The following is a 27,435-nucleotide window of genomic DNA, read 5'->3' as shown; positions in this document are numbered from 1 at the left end:
AAAAAAAAAAAAAAAAAAAAAAAAAAAAAAAAAAAAAAAAACTTTCTCAAATCCAGTCCTGAACAAAGACTACCATGGCCAACGCTTCTCTAAACAGGCTGCAGTGAAGAACTCTTCAGAGTCCCAGAGGTACTGAGGAGCCAGCCCTGCAGTGCTGTCACCGGATGCTCATGGTGACGCTCACCTGTGTGACTCATGGGGCACTAGCTCTGCATCACTGTGACTCAGGCTCCTCCTGCAGTGAAGGTCTCTGAGCTACTGGGCCCTGGAAAGCTGCCTCAGCAGCGTTCCATCCACCGGGAGCCGGGGCAGCTGGATAGCGCCTGAACCCCCTGTTTTGGGGCCTGGAATTTTATGAAAGTGAACCACACCTCTCCCTGCTGCCAGTTGGAGGGACAAGTTCGCAGTCTCCACCCTTGACACAGTCGCTGTGTGCAGTCTTCCTTGCCATGTGGGTACTTCACCACCGGGATCCCACAGCGGGACGGTTCAAGTCCATTTGGCCAGGACTCAGTACGTGTACCTCAGCCTAATGGCCACCGTGGCCTCCTAAGCTTTCCACCTAAAAAAAAAATTATTATTAATATTTTTTTTGTACTTATAAAGTGGCAGCTCTGGGGAATCCAGGCTTCCTCCTTTTAACCCCTAAACTCTGCTCAGTGACTGACTCTGCCTGCTCCCTAGGGAACTGCAGGAGGGCATGCAAAGTCCTCTGGGGTCTGAAGGTGACTTCTCCCGAGGCCCCATATGATCAGTAGACCTGAAAGCAACTGCTTCCCAGCACAGCCTGGTTCCTTGGGTGTCCAGACCCTCGCTGTACAGACTGGCTGAGCACTGTCACCTAGACACGACTATGTCAGAAGCTCTCTCTTCTGTTCCCAAGTATGTCCACAGAACTCAAGAAGAGACAGACAGATGCTCCATTCTTTGCATGACGAAGAGCGCTTCACCCTTCACCATGATTTTTGCAGTGGACAGGTACACACTTACTGCTCCCGCCCTTTCACTCCATCTCTTCCTCCTTGAAGGCTACAGTTCGAGCGACTCCTCAGTCCTACACCAAAACAGTGAAGTACATGCTTAATGTTTTCACCGGGTTTGCCAGAAGGTACTGTTTAATATTACAGGTTACATCTGCCCCTTTTTCTAAGTCACCTTCCACCTGCAGTGTGGCCAGCTATCACCTGGATTCAGCATGGAGATCTTGAGAAAGGTTTGTGGAGTGTAAAAGAAACCAGGTATACAAGTAGATCTGTGACCAGAACTTAGCCCTATGTTAGTACCACGATTTTCTCCCCACTTTAACTCCCCCCTGATGATTCTGTAACGTCAACACTTGCATTTATTTGCAGTGTTATTCCTGTGCTTCTTGTTCAGATTGTTGAGATACGTTGATTATCAGTTGAAAAATCCCGTCTGATGCCCACAAGGCTGGATTAGGACGCACACACTCTCCTTATGTCCCAATCATTGCAGAGCCACTGCCTGCCTTCCTGGCCGTCAGTGCCAAGCAGAAAGACCCCTGTGAATGGTGGCATTCCCCTTGTCTCAGCTTAAGATTTTTGAGCTTAGGTTTTATATGTTTAACACTCAGAGAGAAGGACAGGCTTCCTTGAGGCCAGATCTCTGCATTTGCCTCTGCAGCTGGCTTTTGGGAAAGAATGTGAAACTCTATTTGCATTGAAGGCTGGGAAGGACCTGAAAGCAATTCTCTGCCAAATTGATCTGTACGCTTGGGCCCATCAATAACTTCAAGTGTGAGATGGCTTATGGCACCACCCTTGAATCATAAAGATGGATTTAGTCCTCCAAACTCTGGCTTGTGGTACCAAAGCCAGCTCTGGCTTCACAGCATGATTTAGAAAGGAAGCACAAATATTTTCAATAGATAAAGACAGGGGGATCTTTTCAGGGGACCTCAAGGATTTAAGACATCATCATTTTCTCTTTAATACCTCTTTTTGAGGTTATCAGTAACTGATGGAACAGTAAGTTAACTTGCAACACTGTGGCTATTTCAGTGACTATTTTTGTGTGTGATAAGTATATTTAAATCATTAGGGGAAACTGAGTTGTTTGTGCTAAAATCCATATCATTCGGTATTCTCTTTCACACGGTTAAAAGCGGGGTGCTGGAGATGTAGCTCAGTGGTAGAATACTTGCCTAGGTCACATGAAACCCCGGGTCCAATCTCCAGCAATGTAAAACAAAATGGCGGGCAGGGTGGGGTGGCTATGAGACCCCTGAGGGAGGTAGAAGTGAATGAGATGGAAAGATTCCCTGACCTTGTGGTGCTTCCCTTAGCTTTGATACTCAGGGAAAGAAAGTTTTCGAGATGATGGTGGAATACACACTGGCACAGTGATTAATGGTTCTGGCGCTAGGGAAAAATTACTACTCTTCATTTACTCTGCAACCCGGAGGGGAGTGGTAAACCTCTCGGAGCCTTGGACTCCTCTGTAGAATGCGGCAACAATACTTATTGTACAGACTATAAATAATGACAGATACTGGACATTTCAAAAAGCTAGAAGGATTTTTGAAAGCCTTTACCTGAAACAAAGTAATACACGTCTGAGGAGACCGATACATTTAACCAGGTGAAACACACCTGAAGGTACCCCATGAACGTGTATACTTTTTGTTTTTATTTATTTATTTTAAGAGAAATTTAATTAAAAATAATATTTACAAGTTAATGCTTTATAGTGTTTTTGAAATAATGCCTGCCATATAGTAACCATTCAATATGTGATATCTCTTATGACTAAATTAGGACCACTAAAAAGAATAAACAAAATAACAAAATAAGAGGGAAACGCTTAGTTCCATTCTCTGCGGCTCCCTCGGGAGCTCAGAAAGGGCCATTTTGGGCGCGCTAATTGAAACCCTTTGAAAGCTGCTGTGGCATTGCCAGCCTCCCGGCTCTGTAACAGATAATTCAGATCCCCCCATTCATGTGTTTGAGGTCTTTGCCTTCTTCTGGAGCCACCTGCAGCTTCGTCTTCTGTGAATACGTTTTTTGACAGGCAGATCAAAACCTACAGCGGCTCCCTCATCACTTGGGAAGCTTATTTAATGTGCAGCAAGGGATTAATTTCTGATAGGAAAATGAAGAGGTCTTCACGCATGGGCCAGCTGTGGGTGTGGCTTGGGATGGGCTCTGCTCCTGCAGCCAGCCTGGAAACCTGGGCCTAGGAAACACAGAGAGACCTACAAAGGGGACGTGTGCCGGGCTGCTGCTAGCCACACACGCCTGTTAAAATGCCAAGCGTTCCCTCTCACCTTTCCTAAATAGCTGGGCCTGGAGCGCTCTTCTCTTCCCCTCCCTCCTTCACACCGCCGCTGCCTGACCCTCCCCCCAGGCATCTCCAGACCAGTCAGCAACTGAGGCAGTAACACCTAGACGGTGCGGGCCTCTGAGGGGAGGGCAGTGCTGCTGTCTGCTCCAGAGCTATGCGGAGCCATAAAGGCTGCCCCTCCCTCCGCCCTTGTGATTTTACAAGGTCTTGCTCAGTTACCCAGACCAGCCTTGAACTTGCAATCCTCCTACTTCATCCTCTTGAGTAGCTGGACTTACAGGTGTGCTCCAATGTGCATGGCTTGATAAATATACTTTTAAATTTGTATTGGGAAATGAGTACTTTGCCTAGCATGTGTGGGCCCTGGGTTCAATCTCCAGCATGCATTCATATACACACACACACAAAGTGATCATAGGAAAAAGATGTGAGCTCTATTCCTGGCTCCACACCCCACCTGCACACACACACAGGTGCACCCGCTCACCTCCTGGAGGAGCCTGCAGCTTGCTACCCACCTTCCTGACAAGTGAGCTGTCTTGGCCCCCAATTTCTCTCCTAAAAAGGAACCCTGGTCACAAGGGAGAACTTCTCTGTGCTATTACTGTATTTCATACCATGCTTCTCCTGGGCTCCGCTGGAGCCAACAGAATCCCTCTGACTCAATATGGCCTCTTCCTGTGGGCTCCACAGAATGCTAAGGGCACCTGGGGGCCCGCCTCTAGGGAATGTGATTCATCTCGTGCTTCCTTTCACTTTTTAACTGCAGTCTTGTGACCTGAAGTGTTCATCTTCATATGTTCATCTGCGTCTGGGAGCTGTTGAGGGCTGCCATCTTGCCAAGGTTCAGTGTCCCCACTGGGCCCATGGTTTGTGTCAAGAGATGACATGTCCCGAAAGCTTTTCTATGTTTTTTAAAAAATATTTTCAGAGGCTGGCGTTTCACGGATTCTGTGCCTTTGGCGGGCCCCTTGAATGGCGTTGTTCTGACTTACTTAAGATGATGTGTTGCCTCCTTGGGCTCCACTCAAGATGGGTAACACATCTTTGTGCTCCAAATGCTGGGCGTGGACGTTCCTCTCCAGCTAGTTCCCTTCAGGAAAAGCCATTTCCCTCCCATGGGGGAGTGATTTATGCTAACAGTGGTATTTCACCCAGATCACTGGGCTTCAGACTAAGAAAATGACCTGATGTGGGTAAGTAAGGAAATTTGAGTCTGTTCAGGATGGAAGAGGGATGGCTGTACAAACACAGAGCAAACACAAATGCAGCAGTGGCGATCTGAGCACAGTCAATTGCAGGGAACCATTTTGCTGGTCTCTCTGTTTTCCTCAACAACGACCCTAAATTGCTTCCCAGACTGAACAAAGCTGTGTCTCCGCCTTGTCCTTTCAGGTGGAGCCCTGGATGCTCAGCCTGCTCCATGTTCCATTTCCAGGAAAGGGCCAAGCGTATGGACCATGTGTGCTGAAAACTTAGTGAAACCCAGCCTGGCTTCTGGGGAGTGAGCCCAGGGGCTAAAGGAGGCCACCGTGTCCCTGTCCAGCTCACAGTGCCACAAGCACATGCCGCTCTGCCCAGAGTACTGGTGAGACACAGGTCCATCAAGGCAAGATAGATGTCAGTGGAGGTTCAGGCTCAGCGGCGCTGACTGCAGGGCAGAGATTGCCTTGGGCAATTGCATCCCCCGAGGTCGGGCACAGAAAGACTGCAGTTTAAATTCCTTCTTTGTGAGACATGGAACAGGCTCCTCTCAAACCCAGACAGGTTTTGTATTTAAAGTCGTTTCCGAAGTAGCATTTGGAGGGGAAGACGGAGTATGGCTCACAAGGTCTAAAGGAAGGACAGTTGGTGACAAGAAAAGAGTGTAATTGCATTCCTCCTAATTCCAGGTAGGACATTCAACCATCTCCTGCCTCCCTGTCTGGGTGGAGGAACATTTAAATCTTGCAGTCACAGAGCCCAGAGCTGTGGTCCTCTTTGCTGCTCCTGAACATAGTTTCTCCTTCTCCTGTGCCAGGTAGCCTCTCCCCTGAGGTCAGGCTGTGGCAAAATACACTCTAGAATTGGCACCTCTAATGTCTATACCTGCAGGCAAATGTTACGAGGAAGTCTCTTAGGTAGATGAAGAAATCCCATGGAACTGGGCCTGAACACCACATTTTCCCCTTCCAGGCACTTCCTGTGGGAGATGCTCATGGAAATGTGATTACATCTGAGAGCATCCTCTTGGTTTGAGGCTGTTCTGTCTCCCTGTCTGCCCAGCCTGTTGGGTGGACACGAGATTGTGGCCCAAGGGCTGGACCACAAAGCAGAGGTCTTAGTTCAGTGGCTGTTCCACAAGCTCCTGGGCATCACTGACTGGTCTCTGACAACCCAAGAGCTTTGCTTTCTTAAGAATAGCAAAGCGAGTGATGCTTTTGGCAAGCACTCATGCTTCCTGGTGACCGACAGGGACTCTGCATGCAGTCTGAGTGATTTCCAGGGGTCTCTGTTTGGGAGAGGATGGAGGCACCACGTCCAGCTGTGGGGACCTCCATGTGTCCTGTATTGTGACCACATCCTCGTGAGCTGTAGGGGGACACACAGGTAGAGACTTCATGGACCATACAAAGACAGAAGCAGTATAATACAGTATAACAGAGAAGCAGTGATACCATACAAACACAGATGATTTTTTTGTGACAAAAAAATCTACAGTAAAACTCTTTATCTGCTGATTTAAAAACTTTAAATCTGCAATCATCCCTGATTGGCTGCCCACCTCAGGCACAGTGCTAGATCTCTTCCAACCCATTTCCTCCCCTGCCTCTTCAGGTTCCTGTGAGAACGAACAGTTAGCACATATAAGGGGCTTAGGACCTGGCCCCTAGAAAACGCTTGAAGCTTCGCCATTACTCATCCTAGCCAGACACTTGTTTGCCACCTCATAGATGCCCAAATGGAAATGTCACCCCTGTGTAAGGTTATACCCAGTGCCAGCCACAGCTGCCTAGTCAGTTATGGTTTCAAGTCATGCACTTCGGCCTTGATAGGTGTTGACACCATGTTTCAGCTGGGAGAGGCTTTCTGGGGGTATCTCATGTCCTGAGCATGTGGGGGGCAGTTGGTGAGTATTATTTCCTTGAGTTTCCAATCTCCAAGAATTTGAACATGAGAAATTTAATTTTCAGAATGGTTTGATCATTGATGTGAACTCTTTCTATCTCATTATTTGAAGAACAGAGAAAAGACCTAAATAAAAGTAGAAAAGGTAAAAGGAAGAGGAGGAAAAGGGGTAGTGGAAAGATCCACAGGAGGGCTTGGGGATGTGTTTCAGTGGTAGAGCCCTTGCTTGGCATGTGTGAGGCCCTGGGTTCCATGTTGTGTGCACGCTTGTGCACACACACACACACACACACACTTACTTCATCAGGAGCACAAAGCCCATGTACTTTCTTTGAAATGACTGAGTCATAAAAATTGACCCTGTCTGCCTCTTAAAAGAATGGAAATGTCATTTCACTTTTGTGGGAAAAAATGAGTGAAAGGACACCGTGCTGCCTTTGAAAAGCCAAGTTTGATCAGATGCCAAGTGGGAAAAAGAATGGATTAAATTTTAAATTGCCTGTCTTCAGAAGGACGTGACACGGAACGTACTTCAGAGTTACCCTTTAATTTAATTGTAAACTTCCTGAGAGTGTCCTCCTCAATTATGGGCAGACTGGTGTTACAAACAGCGGCTTCACCTCCATCTGGGAGTGTGAGACCGCGCTTGGTTTTAAAGTTCATCACCTGCTTTTGTAGTGAGGATAAGGTTGGCGTTCTAGGAAGAGTCCTTTCCTCAGTGAATCCCAGAGGTGACCTGCACATTGTTCCATCCACGTCTATAGTCCCTGACCCGTAGTTTAGGGTTCGAATGAGATGCGTTCAACAACACATCTTGCTACAAAAATCAGTGTAGTAAGAAACACACACCTGCTATGAGCCAAATTGCAAATCCCCTCGATTTTACATTTTCTACAATTCTGTAAGTACTTAATAGCACTGGTCATTGCATAACAAGGTCAATCCTTCTTAACTCCTAAAATGCCTATCTGTGAGGTGACATTGGAGTGACATAAATACACACATCCATGCTTCCTGCCTGCAGGGACAAACTCTCGGAAGTCTCTGAGCTACTCACTTCCACTTGTGCAGAGTCTGCTCATCATTTAAATGCACCATCTCTCTCTTCCCTGAAGCTTTCCTGCTGCCCCCAGACACACAACCCCCGCACACTCTCATGATGCATTAGCCTGCAAAGATTCAGAGTATCTGAAATACTCAAACAAGGTGCCGATTAGAGGGAGGATTTGAATATGGTCAGGAAGCGGTCACCAAAGAGTTCAGGGGGGTTCTATTAGAGTATGGAGGATCTTAATCCAGTTTTCAAACCACAGTTGTTGATTTGACTGAAAGACAGTTTTGAAGAATGAACAAATGTGGTACCTGGGTGGCTGCGGCTGTAGGATCACAAGTTCAAGGCCAATTTGTAAAATGTAGCAGGACCCTATCTCAAAATTAAAACAAGGAATGGGGTTCCAGATCCAGTACCAGAAAAAAAAGTCACCAAAAGATATTGTGTGTGTGGGAGCGGGGAGTAGTTCTCTCAATGCCACCTGATCCATTTGATTGCCAAGTGAGCCCTGCTGGCACCACATGCTACACAGTTGTCATTTAACAACAAATGCATGCACAAAGGCAAACGTGACACATTTCTGCCCTTGGGTCAGGATCCTGGGGGCACCCTCCTGTCAGGGTTCAGCGTAGGGGGCTGAGCCCAGGGGACCCAGGATGGGACTCTCAGCTGTAGGGCCTAAGCAGGGCTGCGAGGTAATGGCTGAGGTTACCTGGAGGAAGAGGTACTGCAACGAGAGAGCAAGCAAGTGAGCAGGCTCAGGGATGGAGAAGAGCCTGCCCCTGGCACCTGCAAGGGTGTGTATCAGGACCTAGGTGGGCCCCTGGAGGGATGTAGAGCAGTGGTTGAGTGAGAGCCATTTTATGAAGGTCATAATGCAAAAGCTTGCTCAGGAAGAAAGCTATGGGAAGCCCTGAAGGGCTTTGCAGAGGAGATGATAGGAACAGCACGGTCTCCTCATAGAAGACCCCTTGGGCTGATTCCAGGGTGGGCTGGATGGCAGGCCAAGAGACCTGGTGCAGGACAGGGCCTGGAGCACGGTGGCAGGATGACAAGGGAGCTGCTCACAGAGGAGGGATAAGGTCCAGAAAACACAGGGCCTGGCACCTGAAGGAGGTGGGTGCAGGTATGGGCCATGATGTGAGGGGCACATAAATTCCTGGCTTGGGTAACAGGGTGGACGGGTGCAGTTCATTGAGATGGATGAGTGGCTCATTTCAAGGCCTGTCACAGTTCATGACCATGGCGTGGTCCAAAGGATGAAAGATTACTCTGAGTCAGGGTCCAATTCAAACTCCAAGAAGGCCCAGAGGGACTGCCACCAACTGAGACCCCTCAGCATGACAGAGTCTCATAAAGACAGCCCCAGACTGGAGCTTCTGTGGCTTTTTATTGATAGAACCAGAAAGCAAAGATAAAAGGATAAAGGAAAGATGTCTATGCATGAATTCATGTAGAGGACAGAGGAAGGTCAGGATGGTTTGTTACATGACTGACTTTTGGGTTAATCTTAATAAAATCAGATAGGGAGATAGAGGGCCAGAACATTTATTCCTCAAAGCAATGTATTTTGATTCTACTTGAAGTTGTAGCCCTGTAGGATAGCTATCTTTTAATCTCTAACCATGCATTCCAGCAGGTTTTGGGTACATGGCTCCAAAAGTCCCTTACCTCTGCATATCCATCTTATACATACCTCTGGCCAATGCTCCCACAAAAGGCCCCAGCAAAATTCTGGCTTTCTGGCAATTAAGTTTAAAGTACCCATTGGGCACATCAGGCAGCAAATGTCTAAGAAACAGAGGACAACAGGGTGTGACATGCTAAAGATTTAGCGATGGATTTGTCTAAAGAGTAGCAGAGTGAGTTGGGGGGGGCAGTGGGAAGGCCTTAACTGACCTCACAGCCCTGAGCTTCAGTTACTTTCAGTTGTACTTGGTCCTTCGGTATCCCTGGCTGCCTCTCAGAGCCGTGGCCTGCTCATGATGCAGGAGACCCAGAAGGAAAGGCTGAAAGCAGTTTCCCAGCTTATATCCTCCTTGAAGTCATTTATTTATCACCTTGCTGCAGAAAGGAAACTTCTAAAGCTTCCCAGACAAGAATACAAGGTGGGCAATCCATATGAACTCTACATTTTAGGTAAATAATAACATCGATAAAAATCCAGTTAGTATAGAGTTAACTTTACTAGGTGCCCTTATGCTAGCAGTCCTATAATTTCTCTGTACAATCTTGAAGGATTATTCTATGTGCATGTACAGATACAACTCAATAGAGGTACACATGGATCTCATATAACCAGGTCTAGACAGATTTGTACAGCTAGAGCAAATAGGGCAATGCAGACATTGAAACAAAATATGAGTTACATTCCAGGCTGGAATTAATAACAGCTCCTCTATGGTCCTACCTTAGTTCACAAACTTAATTCCACGATTCTGGTTTGAAACCCGAATTGGACAAGAATTGAATTTCCCCATAAGGTTAACGTTGAACCTAACCATTGGATTTGATTTGCTTCTCATCCCAGTTTGGTTTATGACCAGAACAGTGGAAAGAATTAACTTCATGAACCGCTGTACATTTATTCTCTCAGCACGTTTGCAAGTGGTCTAAACATATGAATCCCCTTCATGCTTGGGACACTCCACAAGATAAATATGGTTACTCACTCTATAGGTAAGGGAGCTGAGGAGTCAGGGATCTGTGCAGCTGTCGGTCAGGAAAGGATCTGAGTGCATCGTGCGGGTCGGGGGCTGTGCTAGTAACAGAATTTTATACTGCTTCTCATTGTGTGTAGGTAGTAGGCAAATCACTATTTAGGAGTTGATTGTAGTGTAAAACACAATCATCTCCATCTCCGAATGGTAAGCCAGAAAGGAAACTGTGAATTTCATCTGCTACACAATTAGAGCCTGAATCTAATCTGGCTGACAACAGCCACAGCCGTCCTTGCAGACAACATATCAGAGAAGAGGAACTGGGATCCACAGAAGAATAAAGCTGTCTCTGGCCCTCAGGAAGTGTCCCCAGCTAAGGCAGCCACTGATGTGTAACCTGGAATTGCAGCAGCTGTAACAAGACTGTAGCATCCTTCTTTTGCATAAAAACATATTTATTGCCATGCAGAGAATCCAGTTTGGGGTGTGCAGCAGAGATCGGAGGTATAAAAAAGAAATCCAGACTGAAAAGGAGAGTAGACTCAGAGGAAAAGAGCACAGATCCCAGGCCGTGCAGAGGTGATCGGGAGGTGGAGACCCCAAATAGAACCGGAAGACACACCGGCCTGAAGATAGAGACCCAAGGGTCTCATCCTGAAACATACTCAATGTGACATGGAAATAAGAGCTGGAAATCTTTTAATTCCACCCATTCCTGAAAATTCCCCACTTAATCAAACCAGTTGACAGGGATTTGACCAGCTCTGAGCACTCTCGCTGTGGAGAAACAAAGCATTTAATCATCAGGTTTCCTGCTCAGAAAAACACAGGATTGAGGCAATGACCCTTGGAGTGATGGCTGAAGCTCCAGGCCTGGGAGGTAGCGGATCCTAAGGCTTAAGAGATGACAAAAACAAAAACAAAAAAAATTGTCCTGCCTAAGACAAGATCCTTGTTTTGTTCTTGATAGGGAAAAGAACCACCAGGGAGAAGGAACTCCTCAAACCTCTCCCAAGTGAAATAAAACAAAAGCTTTTGATATTTTCAGGACTGGACTAACATAGTGGTATAAAAGAAACAGGATGTGCAGGCACAGAAATCAGAACTGGGGGGACAATGCAGGGCCACAGCCTTGGAGGTTCCAGGGAAGGAGCCCAGGCATGGATATGAGTGTCTAAGATAAGCTTGCCTGGGTGCCTGAGAGGCAGGAAGCCTCCCACCACCTAGGACACTCTTCCCATGCAGCCTCGGAAGTCAGTGTTTCCCAACCCTGTCCTTGTGTTGACCCTATGACATGTGGTCACACTGTTAGCCTTGGTCAGTTTGCTGTTATCCATTTCCTGCTCTTATTAACACCACTGACTCTTCCTGTCGGTCTAGTGGTGTAATTCTGTGTTCAGGGTCACAGCATCTCTGTGGTTGAGGTCACTGGACTTTGTGGGCCAGGGCTCTGCAGCTGATGCGTGGTTCATGGACTCTTGGGTGGTTCTGTCCTTCTATCTTCAGATCTCAGGATTCCAGTTTGTAAAGTGGCAGAGACGAGGAGGGAAAGGTTGAATTTACCATATCTTAGGGTACTTCAAGTTAAACTGTTAATTGTTTGAGTATCATTCTTCCCATTTAGATTCACTTATGACAAATGACTTGGTGAAATAAAAGAAGCAGGTGTGTGTTTTTTAATCGAAGTTATTTCTTTAGTGTCAGCTTCCCTATTAGAAAATATACAGTAGCTTAATCTGCACTGCTTTTCTTACTTTTAATAGGAATCATTTAAAGGCTAAAAGGACCCAGAGAGAAGGCATTAATATACATGGTTTTTGCTTCTCTGATTCTCTTCTTATCCTTTTCCCAGTCTTTTAGGTCTTCTCTTGTGTCTGCCTCTCATGGGGAATTATTAGCTCACTGAAGGTCAGGACATATGATCTGTGGCTATGTCCCTCTGGGTTCTAGAGAGGGACCAGGCCTTGTTCCAAGTGAGCATTTAACAAATAGGTATTTTTTTCCAGTGGAATTGAAATTGTGCATTAAATCAAAATGTTTAAATTACTGCTTTGTATTCTGATAGGCTTGGCTATGCTGCAGGAGTAAAATAAGCACCAAATTTCAGTGTTATAATGCAGTTGAGGGCCCTCTCCCTTGCCAAGACCAAATTTACTGTTGGACAGGGTAGAATTAGGGAAAAAGCCATTTCTGCTCCAAGCAGCCCCTTAACGGCCTAGGATGAGGAGATTCCTATGGAGCTGACTGTACCTCCGGTGAGGCTGTTTCCTCACCTGGAACCCAAGGCCTCTTCAGAAGAAGACACAAATTCTATTCGAGTTTCTGCACACATTTTGTTTTGTTGATCAGCAAATATTTTGGAAATGATAGGTTCCTTTGAGAACCTGATGGCAGCTATATTCCCCCTCCCCAGAAACACACACACACACACACACACACACACACACACACACACACAGCAGCAACACTCACAATTTTGCATAACTGTCAAGGTGTTTCATGCACTTTGAGCCTTGTTCACTAGTCCTCCTCTGAGCCCTTGACCCAGTTTGCAAACCCTTCAACTACATTCACCGGCATGTTTAGTGCCTGGCCTCAGACCAGCAGGTGGATAGAGTATATTACTGGGGATCGATTTTAATTTTATCTTACAGACATCCTGCTTAGTAACCTGTTATTGTAAGATCTGGCAACTTATGAGGTGTGTGACCAAGGGATTTCCCCTATGTTTGTTTTTATCAGGAAAAATTTGAAGGGCTGTTCCGGAACTACGATGACTGTGTGACTTTCCAGCTATTTAAAAGCTTCCGACGCGTCCGGATAAACTTTAGCAGCCCTAAACCTGCAGCCCGAGCCAGGATAGAGCTTCATGAAACCCAGTTCAGAGGGAAAAAATTAAAACTCTACTTTGCACAGGTAAGGAGATGCTTTACCAAAAGTAATCTTTTTGCCTTACTTTTGTTTTTTTTGTTAGTAATTTCTCTCCTACGTACTAAAAACACATACATGCATACACAAGGATTGACTGATACACATATATAGTGTCCATACACACTTGTATCTAATACCGTTTCCCCCAAAATAGGGATGGAAAATAATCAGTCTTGAAAACTAGGCATCAAAGATACCAGCCCCAATCGACCTACCCTTGCCTTGCAGAGTGGCCACTGAGCAAGAGAACAGAAATGGCAGGAGAATCATCGACACATTTGTGCGCCCAGCCACACTATTCACAATAGCCAGAAGCCGAAAATCCCAAATGTCCACCAACAGATGGACAAATTGTAGTGCTCGCGCAGCGGAAGATGATTAAGCTATAAAGGAGATGCAGGTGGATACGTATGACAAAGTGATGAGCCTTACACTGAGTGCAAGGAGCCGGTCCCAGGAGGCCACGGGTTCACAGTCCATGTGTGTGAGACATCAGAGAATCCACACACAGGCAGCAGCCGGGGTGCCAGGGACTGGAGGGAGCCAGACTGGTGGCCGCTGTTTAATCACGGGCCCAGGCTTGTCTTTGGGGTGAGAGAAAAGGTTTGGAACTGGCAGTTCAAAACTTTGGGGTTGCCACTGAATTGCTGACTTTAAAATGATTCATTTCATGTTGTGTGAGTTTTGCCTCAGTAAGAAGGCAGTCAGGGAGGAAGGGAGAGGGGAACGGAAAGGAAGGAAGAACAAGGGGAGGAAGAGACAAGAGAAGAAAGGCTGATTTGGCCAGTTTGTGGTAAGAGTGGCCCAGGAGGGGACTCAATCGCCTATTAGAAATACAGATTCCCTGGCCCCTCTCAAGCCTCCTGCATCAGAACTTCCGGGCTGGCCCAGGTGATGCTGATGGGATCCATTGTTCTGAGGACCAAAGGAGACGGCTGGGGCATGGTGTGTAGAGGCAGTAATCACTGTCACACGCGGGTCCCTCGGTTCCTCTGTCCCTGGGGAGGAAGCTACCTCTCAGAGACCAGCAGATCGCCACAGTGACCCGAGTCTCACCCTGACTGTTGCAGGTTCAGACCCCAGAGACAGACGGAGACAAGCTGCACCTGGCCCCGCCTCAGCCTGCCAAGCAGTTCCTCATCTCACCCCCGTCTTCACCGCCCGTGGGCTGGCAACCGATCAGCGACGCCACACCCGTGCTCAACTATGACCTCCTCTACGCTGTGGCCAAACTAGGACCGGGTGAGCTGTCAGCAGCCTAAAAGCACCAAACAAGGTCACCCGCCCCAAAAGCCTGGGTTTGTGGTAACATCTGGAATTCTAGTGGATGTATTGCTCCGTACAGACAATGGAGGGAGGAGGATAGATGACAGTTTGGCATCCAACTTTGTACCTGCTTAAAATTAGTGTGGGAATGGCACTAAAATGACTTCAGGCTATGGGGCTTCTGAGTGGCAGTGCAGATGTCTTAAGACCTGACACCACTACCTAAGTTTTTCAGGGTTTCTGCGCCCCCTGAGAAATCTGCTTTCCCACAACAGGCAGGATGGTCTGGACTGGCTGGCAAGAGGTTGCTCTGCTGGGCACCCCTGCCTTATTGCTGCCAGAGTTACCAGCAGCCACAGGAGCCTGCCACACCAAGACAGCCTGCCTGAGGAAGCCCCCAAGAAATGGGTCTGTTGCCTATAACTTGAGAAAAGTCCCCTTGGTCCCTTTGTTCCAGTTGTTGGGTTATCTGCACCTCTGAACCACTCACTGTCATTGCAGGATAGTATTCCAGTAGGTGGACACACTGCCACACTGCATTGCTAGGATTTTTCTGTTACCAGCAAGGCTACCATTAACATCCTCATACACATCTCCTTCTGCACTTGCCCAAATAGTTCTCTAGGTTTTAGACCTAGAAGGGATAATTGCCTTTCATTTCAGTAGATGATACCACTCTGTACTCAAATTATTTTTCCTGTGTTACACGGGAGGGGGCACTGAACCCAGGGGTAGCTAAGGTCCTCTGTACCACAGAGCCCAGGACAAATACAGAGGTTCCTTGGTTCATGAACTTAATTTGTTCCATGATTTGGGGAAAGACAGCCACACACAGTCATGTTTGTCACCCAACAGAGTGTGCAAACAAAAACTAAATTTTGCCAAATTGTTCACAAACAAAAGTGTTCATAAACCGAGGTCCACTGTAATGGCAAGAAGTCGGTTCTGTCTACTGAGGTCGCTGCCAAAGAGAAGAGGAGCTTTAAAATATAATTCCAGTGCTCTGAGCCCACCCCTAGGTATTCTGATTTAACTGATGTGGGGTAAAGTTCAGGCATCACTTTTTTTAAAAAAGCTCCCCCAGCCAATTCTAATGTCCACACAGCCTCAAGAATCCCTATAGGCCTAATATCAGATTCCAGGAAGAATAAACTCACAATTAGTATTTCATAGTGTGGTCAGGACAATGTTTGGGGCAGACCCACGTCAGAAATATGTAGTCTGAATGGTGTAGTCTGAAATGTGTAGTCTGAATGCCATGCGCTGATTCTCATGGACAATGACATTTTCAAACCCAGTTCACTGAGGATGGGAGGGGTCCCTGGGACATGGGACAGTCAAAGCCAACACCAGCAGATTTCCGGGCCAATCAGGAAGTACTTTGACCCTGCTGGGTCCTCAGATAAACCTCCCTGAAACAGAATTGCTGGCTATCACTTTTGTGTCCTGAAATTAAATTACAAGCATCCCTCAGAGCAATCTCCTGTGAGTTCCTTGTAGTCACCAGTGAGTCACTTGGCTCCTGGGGCCTTGGAAACGGCTCTAAGTTTCACACATAGTCACTCAGTAAAGCTGTCGGTGTCTAAGAGGGGGCAGGGAAGGAAGTGATGTAATATGAGGGTGGGGTTTGTGAAGCAGGACTTCCTGGAACACTGAGCTGGAGCACTCCCTGTTGGGGAAGTGCATTATTGGCTCTGTTTGGGTTCTCTCAAACCAAGCCCTGGGAAGCCACTTTGGTAGCACACAAACATGTCCTTCCCAGTGGCCTGGTCAGAGCCCAGGTCCTCGGGACTTCAGTGTGATTCCCCTGCAGAGACAGTGACAGGGACACACTGGAGCACTTGGTGGAGCTGTTTGGAACATCAGCAAATGGAACTCCTCACAGAACCCCTAAGGCTGCGGTCACTGGGCTGACTTTCATTTTACAGAATGGGAAACTGAGGTCCAAGAGCTCGCAGATAACTCACCCATGACAGGAGCCTGAACCTCACTCTTTAAAAGGAAGCTCAGACTGACCCTCAGAGCCTCGCTGGCCTCTTCCTCCTGCTGGAGTGGCACCTGGCACAGAGGAGGGAGGAGGAAATGGTCTCACAGGCGGGAAAGGGATGGTTGTTTGTGGGAAGAGTTGTGAGTCTCTGGAGTCCAGTGCTCAGGGGCAGACCTTTGTCTGCTGTACCCTTCACCTTCCCTTATTCCAGCAGGCAGCCAGAGGCTGTCCGGCTCCCCCTGCTGGGCCCTGAGCCCCTAGACCGGAACTCTCATTATCCTGGTGCCACAGATTTGGAGACTGAGCTGGTGAAAAAGGGACTCATTTTCCCGAGGCGAATTCCAGATCCTGTCTCTGCTGAATCCAGGCAGCGATGGGCCAGACAAGGGCCTCCTTGGGCCTGTTCTGCCCTGACACTGGCAGCACATCTGTCCTTGCTGCGGGTTGCCAGTTCTCTACTCGGCCCTGACTCCCAGAAAGCCTTGGGCTGTATCCAGAGCACTTGCTGATGGAGATATGTGTATTGCTGTGTACATGCCTGACTATAGGGCTGTCCTGCTTTCCAAGGGTGTCTGATGTGTCCGTGGACAGACCCACCTTGGAGGCCTTTGGGGGTATCTTTTGCTCCTCTCCTTACCAGCTGCTGTTTCTTTTTCCTTCCTGATGCCACATGGATAAACGATTCATAGCCAAAAATTGAGTAGCAGATGTCACGGAGCTCCCATTAGAGGATGCCAAGGTCTGCTTTCTGTTGCCATGGCAGAGCTGGGGTCCTGTGTAGGGAAGGGGGTTGCTCGGCTTACAGTTCTGGAGACTGGGTAGTCTAAGAGCAGGGCACCACTCTGCTGGGCACGCGTGCAAGAGAGAACCTGGGGACAGGGAATGGCTTTGCTTCATGACAGCCTGCTCTTTTGCTAACGTGTCCCAGTCCCATGAGAGCGAGAACACAGTCCCGGCGGAGAGGCACCAACGCATTCCAGAGTGTTCAGTGCCTCCTAACACTGCCACAGTGGCTATTTCCTGTCTTCACTAGCAAAGTGTTGCTTCCTATGGCTTTAGCCAGACTGAGTCAAGCAGCACTAAATTAATGTTTTCAATAATAAGAGGAGTTCTAGCACTTCCATTTTAAAAAGATTTAGTGAAGTTCATTCTTAATCCCTTGGTAGAATCATTCCAGTGACAAATTATAATTCGTTTCATGTGAAGGGAATGGCTACTTCAGCTCCAAAAGCTGAGGCACAAATGAGAATGAGAGTAAAGCAACTCACGTGGCCAAGGACCAGTGTTGGGGGCTTGCGGGGTAGGTAGGAAACCTAAGGCTGCTAGGACAAATTCATCTCCAGAAAGAGCAGCATGGAGCAGGCACCTGGGAATGGGGCTTGAGCTAGGATTACCTCATCCAACCCACAGGCTGTGGGAGCTTTAGTATGCCCTGCTGCCTGGGAGGCCAGGACAGGCCATATCAGGACCTTGTATGGAGGACAGAAGGGAAGGTGGGGATGCAGGCCTCGCTCAGTTTCTCCAGGAGCAAAGCTGTGTGCCTGTTCTTTACAAAAAGGTATGCTGGTGACCCTCCTGCAGAAAGGTACAGATCAGCCAAGAAACCTCTACAAAGATCCTCGGAACTAGCAGGGAGAGAACTGTGCAGTTACAAAGCCCCTTACTTAAGGAAATGTAACTAGAGATGACGAAGGTCAATCCCATTTGAGAAGTTTCTGTTACTTCTCTTTATGATAGTGGGAGCTAGTTCATAATCTGGAAATTATTGAGAGGCACAATAGCAAACTTTTTTTAAACAGTGCTGGGAATGGAACCAAGAACCCCACACAAGCTGGGCAAGGGCTCTACCCTGAATTGATCCTAGCCCTCAAACACTATTAATAATTGCATGTTTCCTTTCCAGATTAGAAAAGAAAATAGATAAGTTACCAAAAAAATCCTAAAAACAGTGACCCACATATATCTATCTATATCTATCTATCTATATATATATATACATATACACATACATACATACACACACACACACATACACATGGGGCTTACAATTTGGCAGGCACCATTCTGAACACCTTACTGGATTATTTCATTCAATGGTATTGTTACTGTCCTCCTTCCAGAGCTGCAAGTCCCAGAACTATTCAACCACCTGCCCCAGGCTGCACCGCAGGGGTTAAAATATGTCCCTCGAGCAAGAAGCAAAATGGGTCATCCAGAAAAATTTAGGAACCCAGAAGATCTCTTGAATAGTAAAATACTTTCTCCAAGAGAAATTCAAGATTGCCGTGAAAGGAAATTGTAAAAGTATAGAACTTACACGTTTGTTCTTCTGCACTTTATGTTTTGCTATGGGCCTCCCCAGCCATTTCCAGCCCCCTTATGTCAGGGCACAACCGTTGCCCTCACCTGCTGGCTGGTGGTACCTGGAGATGCGAGTTTGCTGAATTCTGCTCTGTTTAAGAAACAGTCGCTAGGAAATGGAGGCGTCACACATTTCTCCAGGTCCCCATCCCCAAGTGACCTGTAGACTCCATCCAGGGACCTAAATCAACCAAGACCTCTGACCTTGCTTGAGCTCAATGATGAACTGAGTATTTATCGTATAGCATCTAACCTACCTCCAGGAGCAATGCCACATTCTTTTTTGATGTGAAACAAAATAGGAAAAAAAAAAAAACCAAAAAACCCCCCAAAACAGCCCAGCAGAAGAGCTTAGCCACACCAATCAGCAAAAAGAGATATGGGTGCTGCTCAGCAGCTGCAGATTAGAGACTGGATCCAAAGCACCCGCCTGACTGCTCCAGAAGGTCAAGCCCATTGTCACTGCAAATCCCTGCAGGGAGCAATGTGAAAAGTCATTGTCTCTCCTCTTTTTCCCTCCTGCTATTTTTAGCTCTTGTTAGATCAATTTTAGTTAACTGCAGAGGAGGATTTAAAATGGTGCTTGAGTTTCAAGTTTGCGTCTGTCTGCTATATTTAGACCTTTTTCCAAATTCTGCTCCATCCAGACGCGCCACAGTATAGCAATTTCGCTGGTGTTACACTTTTGGTACACATTGCTTCCCCCAAATGGAAAACACATTTCATTAATTAATGTAACTTACAAGGAAGAAACATTTTCTATTCCAGGCCCTGATTCAGAGGTAGGAAAAAAAATCAGTTTTTAAAATATAGATGAGCACCTATATTTTTGGTGCCTGTGGGATGAATATTCCATCAAGCCTCAGTTCTTGGTCAGAAATTGCTACCCTATTCTGATCACAGGAAAAGCACATGAGTCCACCGGAATCCACCTTTCCAGCCTGCTCAGCCCCTATGTGCTGTTCACCACCCAAAGGACTCAAGTTTGTGGTCCTGGAATACAGATTCCTTGTTCCCCATTTCCTTTCCAAGAATTTTCCCCAGGAAAATATTTTAAGGAGCTTTTTTCACCCAGCACATCTCCTACAGTTCCTCTGGAATCACCATAGAGTGGCGATAAAAAATACTTCCTTATTTCATAGGCAAAATGTTCACATGGTAGAATATTTGAAAAGATAACACCAAAAAATGAGAAGAGATGAATAACAGATTTTACCACCCCCAAATAAGTATTTTAAATAGCATCACTGTGGGCTGTGTGTCCCCGACAGCTGCTGTCTCAGCCAGGACCATAACAGCAGGAAAGGGAGGACAACATGGCCCCATCCTGAAAAGGACGCATGACCTGACCTTGTACACAAGTCCCTGTGGTCTCCCCCTTTCGCCTCTCATGGGGGAAGCCTTCTGTTGATAAGCGGGGAACAACTATATACAAGGGGTGACCAAAAATATGGCAAAGGTTCAAATTTCAAAAACAATGCATTGCAGTCAAAGATACGTTGTCGTTAAACCCCAAAACATCCTGCTCGCTTTGGCCATACTCATCCCATCATTCTTCTTGTTTTCTGAAGTGGTTCTGGAGGTTCTGTTCCCTGAGCGTCTTTACAACCTGTGACCAAAAGCTGAGCGCCATCCAATAGCAAAGCAGGCTCTTAAAAACATGACAGCGTGTCCTCATCCACCTATCCGCCAGGTCTGGTACTGCGCAACTTCTGGCTCTTAGCAAAATCAAAAAGATTATGAAAGGTCCATGTTTTGAATCAATACAGGCAACTGAGGCAGCTGTGGCAATGCAACTAGAGACACTCACCAAAGACGACTTCCAGACCTGCTTCAGAAAGTGGCCAGAACAACAGGATGAGTGTGTTCAGAGTAGTGTATGTGGGAGTGGGAGTGGATTCTTTTTAAGCAGATGAATGAATCACAGCTCTGCATCACGCTCTCTACAACCCCCATGCTGATTTTTAGAAATGGTAACCACGCTGATTAGTTCCTCAATCAAGAAAGGAACCCCCCTGTAAGCCAAGGGATGAGGGAGGTAAGCCAAGGGCTGGCGGCCATCGCCACAATGCTGAGATTGTACCGGAACCACATCCATAGCCCAGTGATCAGTACAGAATCCTCCTCCCCGAAACAGGAAGCAGCCAGGACACCCACGCAACTTCCATTCATGCAGGAATTGGGACCTGTTCACCAACCAGTCCCGAGCCACTTGAGAAGGGGTAACAGGTCTTCTCTTTTTGAGCAGTGATCAGGCCTCTGATACACCCAGGGGCCTGCATGAGAGTTTACTTCTCAGCCAATGGTAGAGGATTTTCATGTGCTTGCTGGGAATTCGTTGGATGAGGATGGACAGAAAGCCCTGACCCATGCATTTTTGATGGCTTTAATCCTGGCCTCCTTTGCTTGCACAGGGCAAAGGACAGTTCCAGTGGACAGAGGAGAGGGCCCATGACAGATGAACACTGTCCTCTAAAGGAATGCTGACCCCTTTACCACTGTACCAAGGCAGGCCTGGCTGGCTCCATGTCCCCGACTAAGCCACGTTGGGCCCTTTACATGGTGGTGGTATTGACGTCAGTTCTCTCAGTGAAGGAATTAGCTGAAGCCCAAAGGGAAAAAGAGGCCCAAAAAAGAAAACTTCAATCCAGCAGGACCAAAGTCATTTCTTTAGGCTCTCAGCAGTTGCTGGGCTTTAGTGGATTCTGATAGTAAGAGAGTTTCTAAAAATAGAACAATGAAAGGTCAGCCTTAATAGGATCAAGGCAACACAATACCTCTACTCCTGAGCAAGCTAACTGTGTTAACTTGACGAGGAAGGTGTTCTGCACCCTCTGGGGTCCTCTCCCCACTGAGAGTCCCTGTCCCCAACCTGGTGGGAGAGGGACCAGCCACTTCTGAAGTGGAGACATTGCCTTAGGCAGCTTTCTGGAACTGTGACAAAACAACTCGCAGGAGGAAAGGTTGGTTTGTGGTCGGGATTGCAGTCCATGGCCAGCTGGCTCCCTTGCTATGAGGGGTGAGGGAGGTGGAAACATCATGGCGGGAGGGTGTGGTGGAAGAAAGCTGCTCACTTCATGGCAGCCAGGAAGCAGAGGGAGATGGAAAGAACTAGAGAGGAAGGGGCGGGGTCAAGGAAAAGTCCCAAAGAGCAGGCACCCTTCGACCAGGTGGCACTAAATCTCCCTCCCTCCTCAGTAACACCATCAAATTACAGCTCTGTCAATGGATTAATCTGTTAATGGATTAATCCAGTTAGAGTCCTCCTGATCCGATCTTCTCCCAACAGTGCCAACCTCTCGGTGCTACTACAGTGCAGACCAGACCTTATTCCCTCGGGATCCGATGACAGATCACTTTCATCCCATCCCCTGTGCTCTGCTGCCCCACCACCTGAGATCCCAGGATTTATGAGCCCCTGGGACACTCTCTTCGCTTCCTAAACAAACCTTGCCAGAGAAACCCCTTCTGTCTGTCAACCCTGTGTTTCTTGCTTTTCAGGAGAGAAGTATGAGCTCCACGCGGGGACTGAGTCCACCCCGAGTGTCGTGGTGCACGTGTGTGACAGTGACACAGAGGAAGAGGAAGAGTCAAAGACTTCCCCAAAGCCAAAAATCATCCAGACCCGGCGCCCTGGCCTGCCACCCCCTGTATCCAACTGAGCTGACTGCTCCACCTTGACGATCATATCTGTCTCCTCTTTATCATGCTTCCCCCTCCCGTTGTTTGTCAGAAAAATTAATTGCCTTTAAATCCCTGGGTATTTGGTTGTTTGAGATTCCTTCCTTGAAATCAAGCCTCTCAGACAAAAGGGCTAGGCAAAGGTGATGTGTCTCCTGTTCATATCATGCTCATGATGTATAACCCGTCCTCTAGAAAGTCCTAGGGAAAAAAGTAGTATTTTCTTATTAAACCATGAGCACAGCCGATATCTTCATGCTTGCGTGTTGATCCAAGCCAGAGACATCAGTAACAAATAGCACCCGTCTTCTTTGTGAGCTGTTTCAGTCCCTGTCCTGATGTGGTCTTTTTTGTTGTTGTTGTTGTTGTTTTTCCTGGCCACGTAAATAGGACCCTAAGTAAACTTGACTTTGATTGCATGAGATTTCCCTGTCCGGCCTCACTCTCAGTCCTCTGCATCCCAACATTCCCAGGACAAGCATGATCACCAGCATTTATTTTCCTGATTTGAGGATATTCTAACTTGCAGATTGTTAGCACCCGGCCATGTCCTCTCTAGACTAGGAAAATTATCAGCATCACCCAGTTCAATGAGTCTGGGAAGAGTCACAATTTTGAATCAATATTTCATAGCTCTCTTAAAATTCCCAGAGGCAAAACTGAGCTTGGCCCCAAAGATATCCCTCCCCAGATCTCCAACCTTTTCTGTGCAGAACTTTCCTGTGTCTTTGGGGAGGTTCATCCAGGGTGATAGAGACCGATTTCAGACAGACCTGTTTATAAAAGTCTTGAGGTGTCTGAACGATTGTTTTTTCTCTTTGTATATTTGTACAAATGTTTCAGCTGTGCTTTTAATATCTGGATGTTTTTTATTTAGAGATTGTCCAACCATTAGCTGCTTTAAAGCATAACGTGTATTGCTTATGAATGCATTCATATACTAATGCAGATAATCTGATAATATTACTCACTATTATGGACAATGCTGAATTTTGAAAGGACACAAAAGCGTCCCATGCCCATAGAGAAGTAACTAGCCAATATCTATGCTATCGAGACCACTTGTTTTTAAATAAAGATGTGTCCACCATAGATAATGGGGACGGAGCTAAATCTCCAGAATGAGCATATTAAAGCTGGTCCAGATGGCAGATGCCTGCCGATCTTACTCATGCAAGGCCCACATGCTCAAAAACATTGTTTGTTTGTGTTACGTGTGGTTTTTCTATTCTCTAGCCCAAAGTGCATTACAGAAGATACACCTATCAAACCGTCACCTTCCACTCCATCTGCGCAGTCCACGAGTTCCTTTAGATGCAAATGCTGGCGATCGAGGAGTGGGGAAGCACTTTCATGACCTAAGCCTCAGACACACAGGCAAGAGCAATGGCCCAGCCAACCGATGGAAGGGTTGTTGTGGCTTTCTGACTAAGGTGTATGTTAAGTTTGTTCACAAACTTAAAAGCCTAGACTGATCACTCAGATAAAGTGCGTTCTACTGTGAATATAGCAATATAGTACTGGAGGCAGCACAGGTGGAATTGAGGAGAGCATCGCTTCTAAGATCCTGAGTTTCCATAGGGAAAATGACTCCTTCGCAAAATCAAGTCTGAGGAGTGGGTAAGAACTCCTTTGCCTGGGAGGGGTTAGGGTTTTGGTGGACAGACTTAGTGATGGAGAAAGGGTGCCCTCTGGTGGAAGAACATAGAGCTTAGCTTTTCAAAGGAACAGAATGACATCAGGCAAGAGAGAAGCTGAACTGTCTTGTGGGTCTCCTTGGCTTTTTAAACTACCCCGTACTTCCGAAATGCAGATGAGAGAAGTGTAGGGCTCCTTGCCGTGCCTCAGTGGAACCTCCTTGCACTGTGAAAGTCAAAATCGATCGCCTGGACATTTCCATGCTGCACATGATGCAACCTCTTTAGCACTATTGTAAGTTTGAAAAAATTTTTCAAATGGAGGGGAAGGGGAACCCGATTCCCGCCAACTGAATCATTTGTGCACGTGTACAGCTCAAAGAGCTTAGACTTCAAATATATCTGGCGAATGACCTTGGTCGTCGTGTCCTTTCTGTGCTGGGTGTCTGGGTTGGGGGTCCGTGAGGGGCGGCCGCCAAGGAGCACGGCTCAGCCTGCACTCTAAGAAGGTTCCAGCATCGGGAATTGGCCCCACTAGGCTGGGGTGGCAGCCATGTCCTGGGAGAGAGCAACGGAGCCAGCCTGGAGGGGTGAGGAGGGCAGGGTCTGATTAGGGGAACCACAGAATGGGAAACCAGGTTTCATGGTCCTATTTCAGCCATTTCAAGGGTCCCGAGAACATCCTGCACATCTCCCCCATGCAGTTCTTTAGTAAAAACACACTATCAGATCTTAAGGAGAAATAGTTATGGGACAGAACAGGAAAAATGTAAAGGATCTCATTTTCACAACATAAAGGATGACACATGCTCTTTATTAAAAGAGCAACTCCACCAAATGAAAAGCATTTCAAACGCACTCAACATCATTTCTTGTCAGACAAAAGCAAATTAAAATTTCAAAAGACATGTGCCAGGCAGCTTGCAGAATGGCTACAAGGAAGTACAGTTAAGTCCCTGACTTACGAACTGGCTCCATTCTGGTGGAATTGATCATCCTGAGTCAGATTCACCTGCCAAAGTCATTCTCCTACAGCACCCATGAAAGTTTACAGCTCAAGTGTCCCTAAGCCGGGGATTTCTTGTATGGGGAAGACTGGTAAGGACGCAGAGGGGAGGGGACACTGCTTCTGCCTCTTGAGACACTGCTGTGTCCCTAAGGTAGAACATAAGCTGTCTGGGAGTTGGTCTGCTCTGGGGCACATGTCCACAGAGGACCCTTGAGTTATGACCAGCCTGACATACGTACAACTTGGGTTACGACCAGAATTTCAGTTTTAACTCATGACCAAAGTCTTAAATTACAACCCAAATGCCGGCCACTTGTGTTCCCACATGGTCTCCGATACAGATTTAACCCTTAATGAGTTCTGGAAGGCACATGACAACATCCTTTCCTGTGGGGGGCTCCCTGAGAAATACTGAGCCAGTGTCTGTTTAAAGTCACTGAGATCTGCCTGTATACAGGAGAGAGAGTTTGAAGGCTGTGTAGAGGAGCCTGGCCTTCATTGACCAACCTGAGTCATAACCAGCCTCTCAAGCAAATTGAGTTGGTGACTGTATCCACATACTCATCTGACCGTGTCCCTAGCAGGACACCCAAATGTCCTTCTATAGTGGTGTGTGGAACTCTGGTTCACTTACACACAGGAACATGGCAGAGCTGCCGAACACAAACTCCTGGTTCAGATGACAGCATGCATGGATTGCCAATATCTGAGCAAAAACAAAACAAGCTACCCATGACAGAGCTGACAATGAGTAACTCCACTGAGGGAGCTGAGGAATGTGTCTAAGTCTGTGGTACCCTGGCCCACTCCAAGGGCCCCCAGCTCCATCAGTCCCCTCCCCAAGGTAACCGCTGTCACAGCTCCTACCAATCTAGGCCACATTATCCACCTGATCTGGCTCCTACCCAAAGTCAAAATGACCTGGAAAGAAAAACATATAGAATCCACTCAGGACATCATGGCAGCCACAAAGGTGCAACTAAAGCTACTCACAAAAGACTTCCAACCTGCGGCAGAAAGTGGTGAGGATGATGGCATAAGTGTGTTCACCATGCAAGGGAAGATTTTAAGGGGACTAATGGCAATATGTCTTTTACTGTAATCATTTTGTAATTGAATCATTCATAGTATCTTTGAATCACACCTTGAACATGCCTGAAATTTTCCAGAATCAGAACTCGATGCTGAACTCCCAGTGTTAGATGGTCTCTTGCTTTTGCGTAAGCCTTTTTATTTCTAGACAGGGCCCCTCCCTCTCCCAGTGCTCTCTCCTCCATGCCAGGAAGGCCCCACTGTCTCCTGTTGGATGTCACCCTGACCCCTGCTCATTCAGACAAATCTTCTTTAGCCACGTTTCAAAGAGACTTTGTGGGATTTAAATCTGGCTTTGCCAAAATATGACTGTAAGTATCCAACAAGTTGTCAAATGTCTGAACTTAAGTTTCCACTCTTCTAACTCAGGACCAAGGGTGTCTTCAGGGCAGGTGCCGGCACATATCAAGTCCCCAGCACATGACTTGGCACACACACACGTGTCCTCAGCACTTGGGCTGTTTCTGAGCTGGTCCTGCCCTCTGGGTATGGCACCTGGAGCTCCTTTGAGAAGCCACTTTAGTTTGTTGGGATTCCTTCAAGATGCTGAAGCAATTCTCCATTGCTTTCCACTGGAAGCCCCATGTCACTGGCGATCTTGATTCTTGTCAGCAAGCAGAGCCGTGCTGGGGCCTTGAGCAACTGTCCTCTGACTACAGGCCCGGCCCTGGGTGTGTGCTATAACTGAAAGAGCCAGAGGAGAAAAGCCCTGACTCCAGCTATCACAGAGCCAAAGAGGGCAAGAGGAACCTCACTCTGTGCCAGCTGCAGTGCAGCCTCCAGGCCTGCAGAGCCACTAGCAGAGAAGATATCACCACGCCTGCGTCCCCACTGCAGTGCTGCCCCACTGCCAGGACTGGGAGTGAGCACCACAAGGGGGCGCTGTGGTTCTTGCCACCACCTCTCCCTGCTCTGTGCCTGGTTGGAGGACGAGTGTGTCAGGGCCCTCAGCGCTGTCGGCCACTAGTGCCAGAGGCCCTTGCTAGTAGCACAATTGGTATCCAGTGCATCACCCGATAGAGGCCATCAGTCCCATTGCGGGAATAGCGCACCGTGAACACTCCACACCCCTGCTGTCTGCACCACACCTGCCTGAATGGCTAGAACATCCCACCCTTGCCTGGCCCCCAGAGGGTCTCTCTGACTCGGCCATGGTATATATCAATCATGTCCAAAGTCATTAACCACAGCCAAAGATGCTACACAGGGAGACTACTGTGCAAATAAAGCTGACATTGAATAAGGACAAACATCTTTAGGAACAAGTTGATTATCAAGAAGGTCACCCATGGGCCAGGGATTCAGCTCAGTGGTTCTGCCGCCTGCCTCGCAAGTGCAAGGACCCAAGT

At 47.3% G+C, this 27,435-nt stretch overlaps 1 protein-coding gene across 6 annotated transcripts in view; it reads left to right on the top strand.

Annotated features, from left to right (window-relative positions):
- Nucleotides 1–24,399, top strand: part of Rcan2 (regulator of calcineurin 2) — a 188,298-nt gene extending 163,899 nt beyond the window's left edge. For all 6 annotated transcript variants that reach the window (XM_010617759.3, XM_010617758.3, XM_010617757.3 and 3 more), the window contains 3 exons: nucleotides 12,865–13,038; nucleotides 14,124–14,295; nucleotides 22,169–24,399. In XM_010617759.3, coding sequence (XP_010616061.1) covers nucleotides 12,865–13,038; nucleotides 14,124–14,295; nucleotides 22,169–22,329 — 507 coding nt within the window. In that variant the 3' untranslated portion in view covers nucleotides 22,330–24,399. The remainder of the gene's footprint in view (nucleotides 1–12,864; nucleotides 13,039–14,123; nucleotides 14,296–22,168) is intronic.
- Nucleotides 24,400–27,435: the final 3,036 nt, after the last annotated feature.

The sequence above is a fragment of the Fukomys damarensis genome, unplaced genomic scaffold, assembly GCF_012274545.1.
Source record: "Fukomys damarensis isolate Sample0158 unplaced genomic scaffold, DMR_v1.0_HiC HiC_scaffold_20, whole genome shotgun sequence".
NCBI lineage: Eukaryota > Metazoa > Chordata > Mammalia > Rodentia > Bathyergidae > Fukomys > Fukomys damarensis.
The sequence above is the reverse complement of the archived record's forward strand: the minus strand, read 5'-3'. Positions and strand labels throughout refer to the sequence as shown.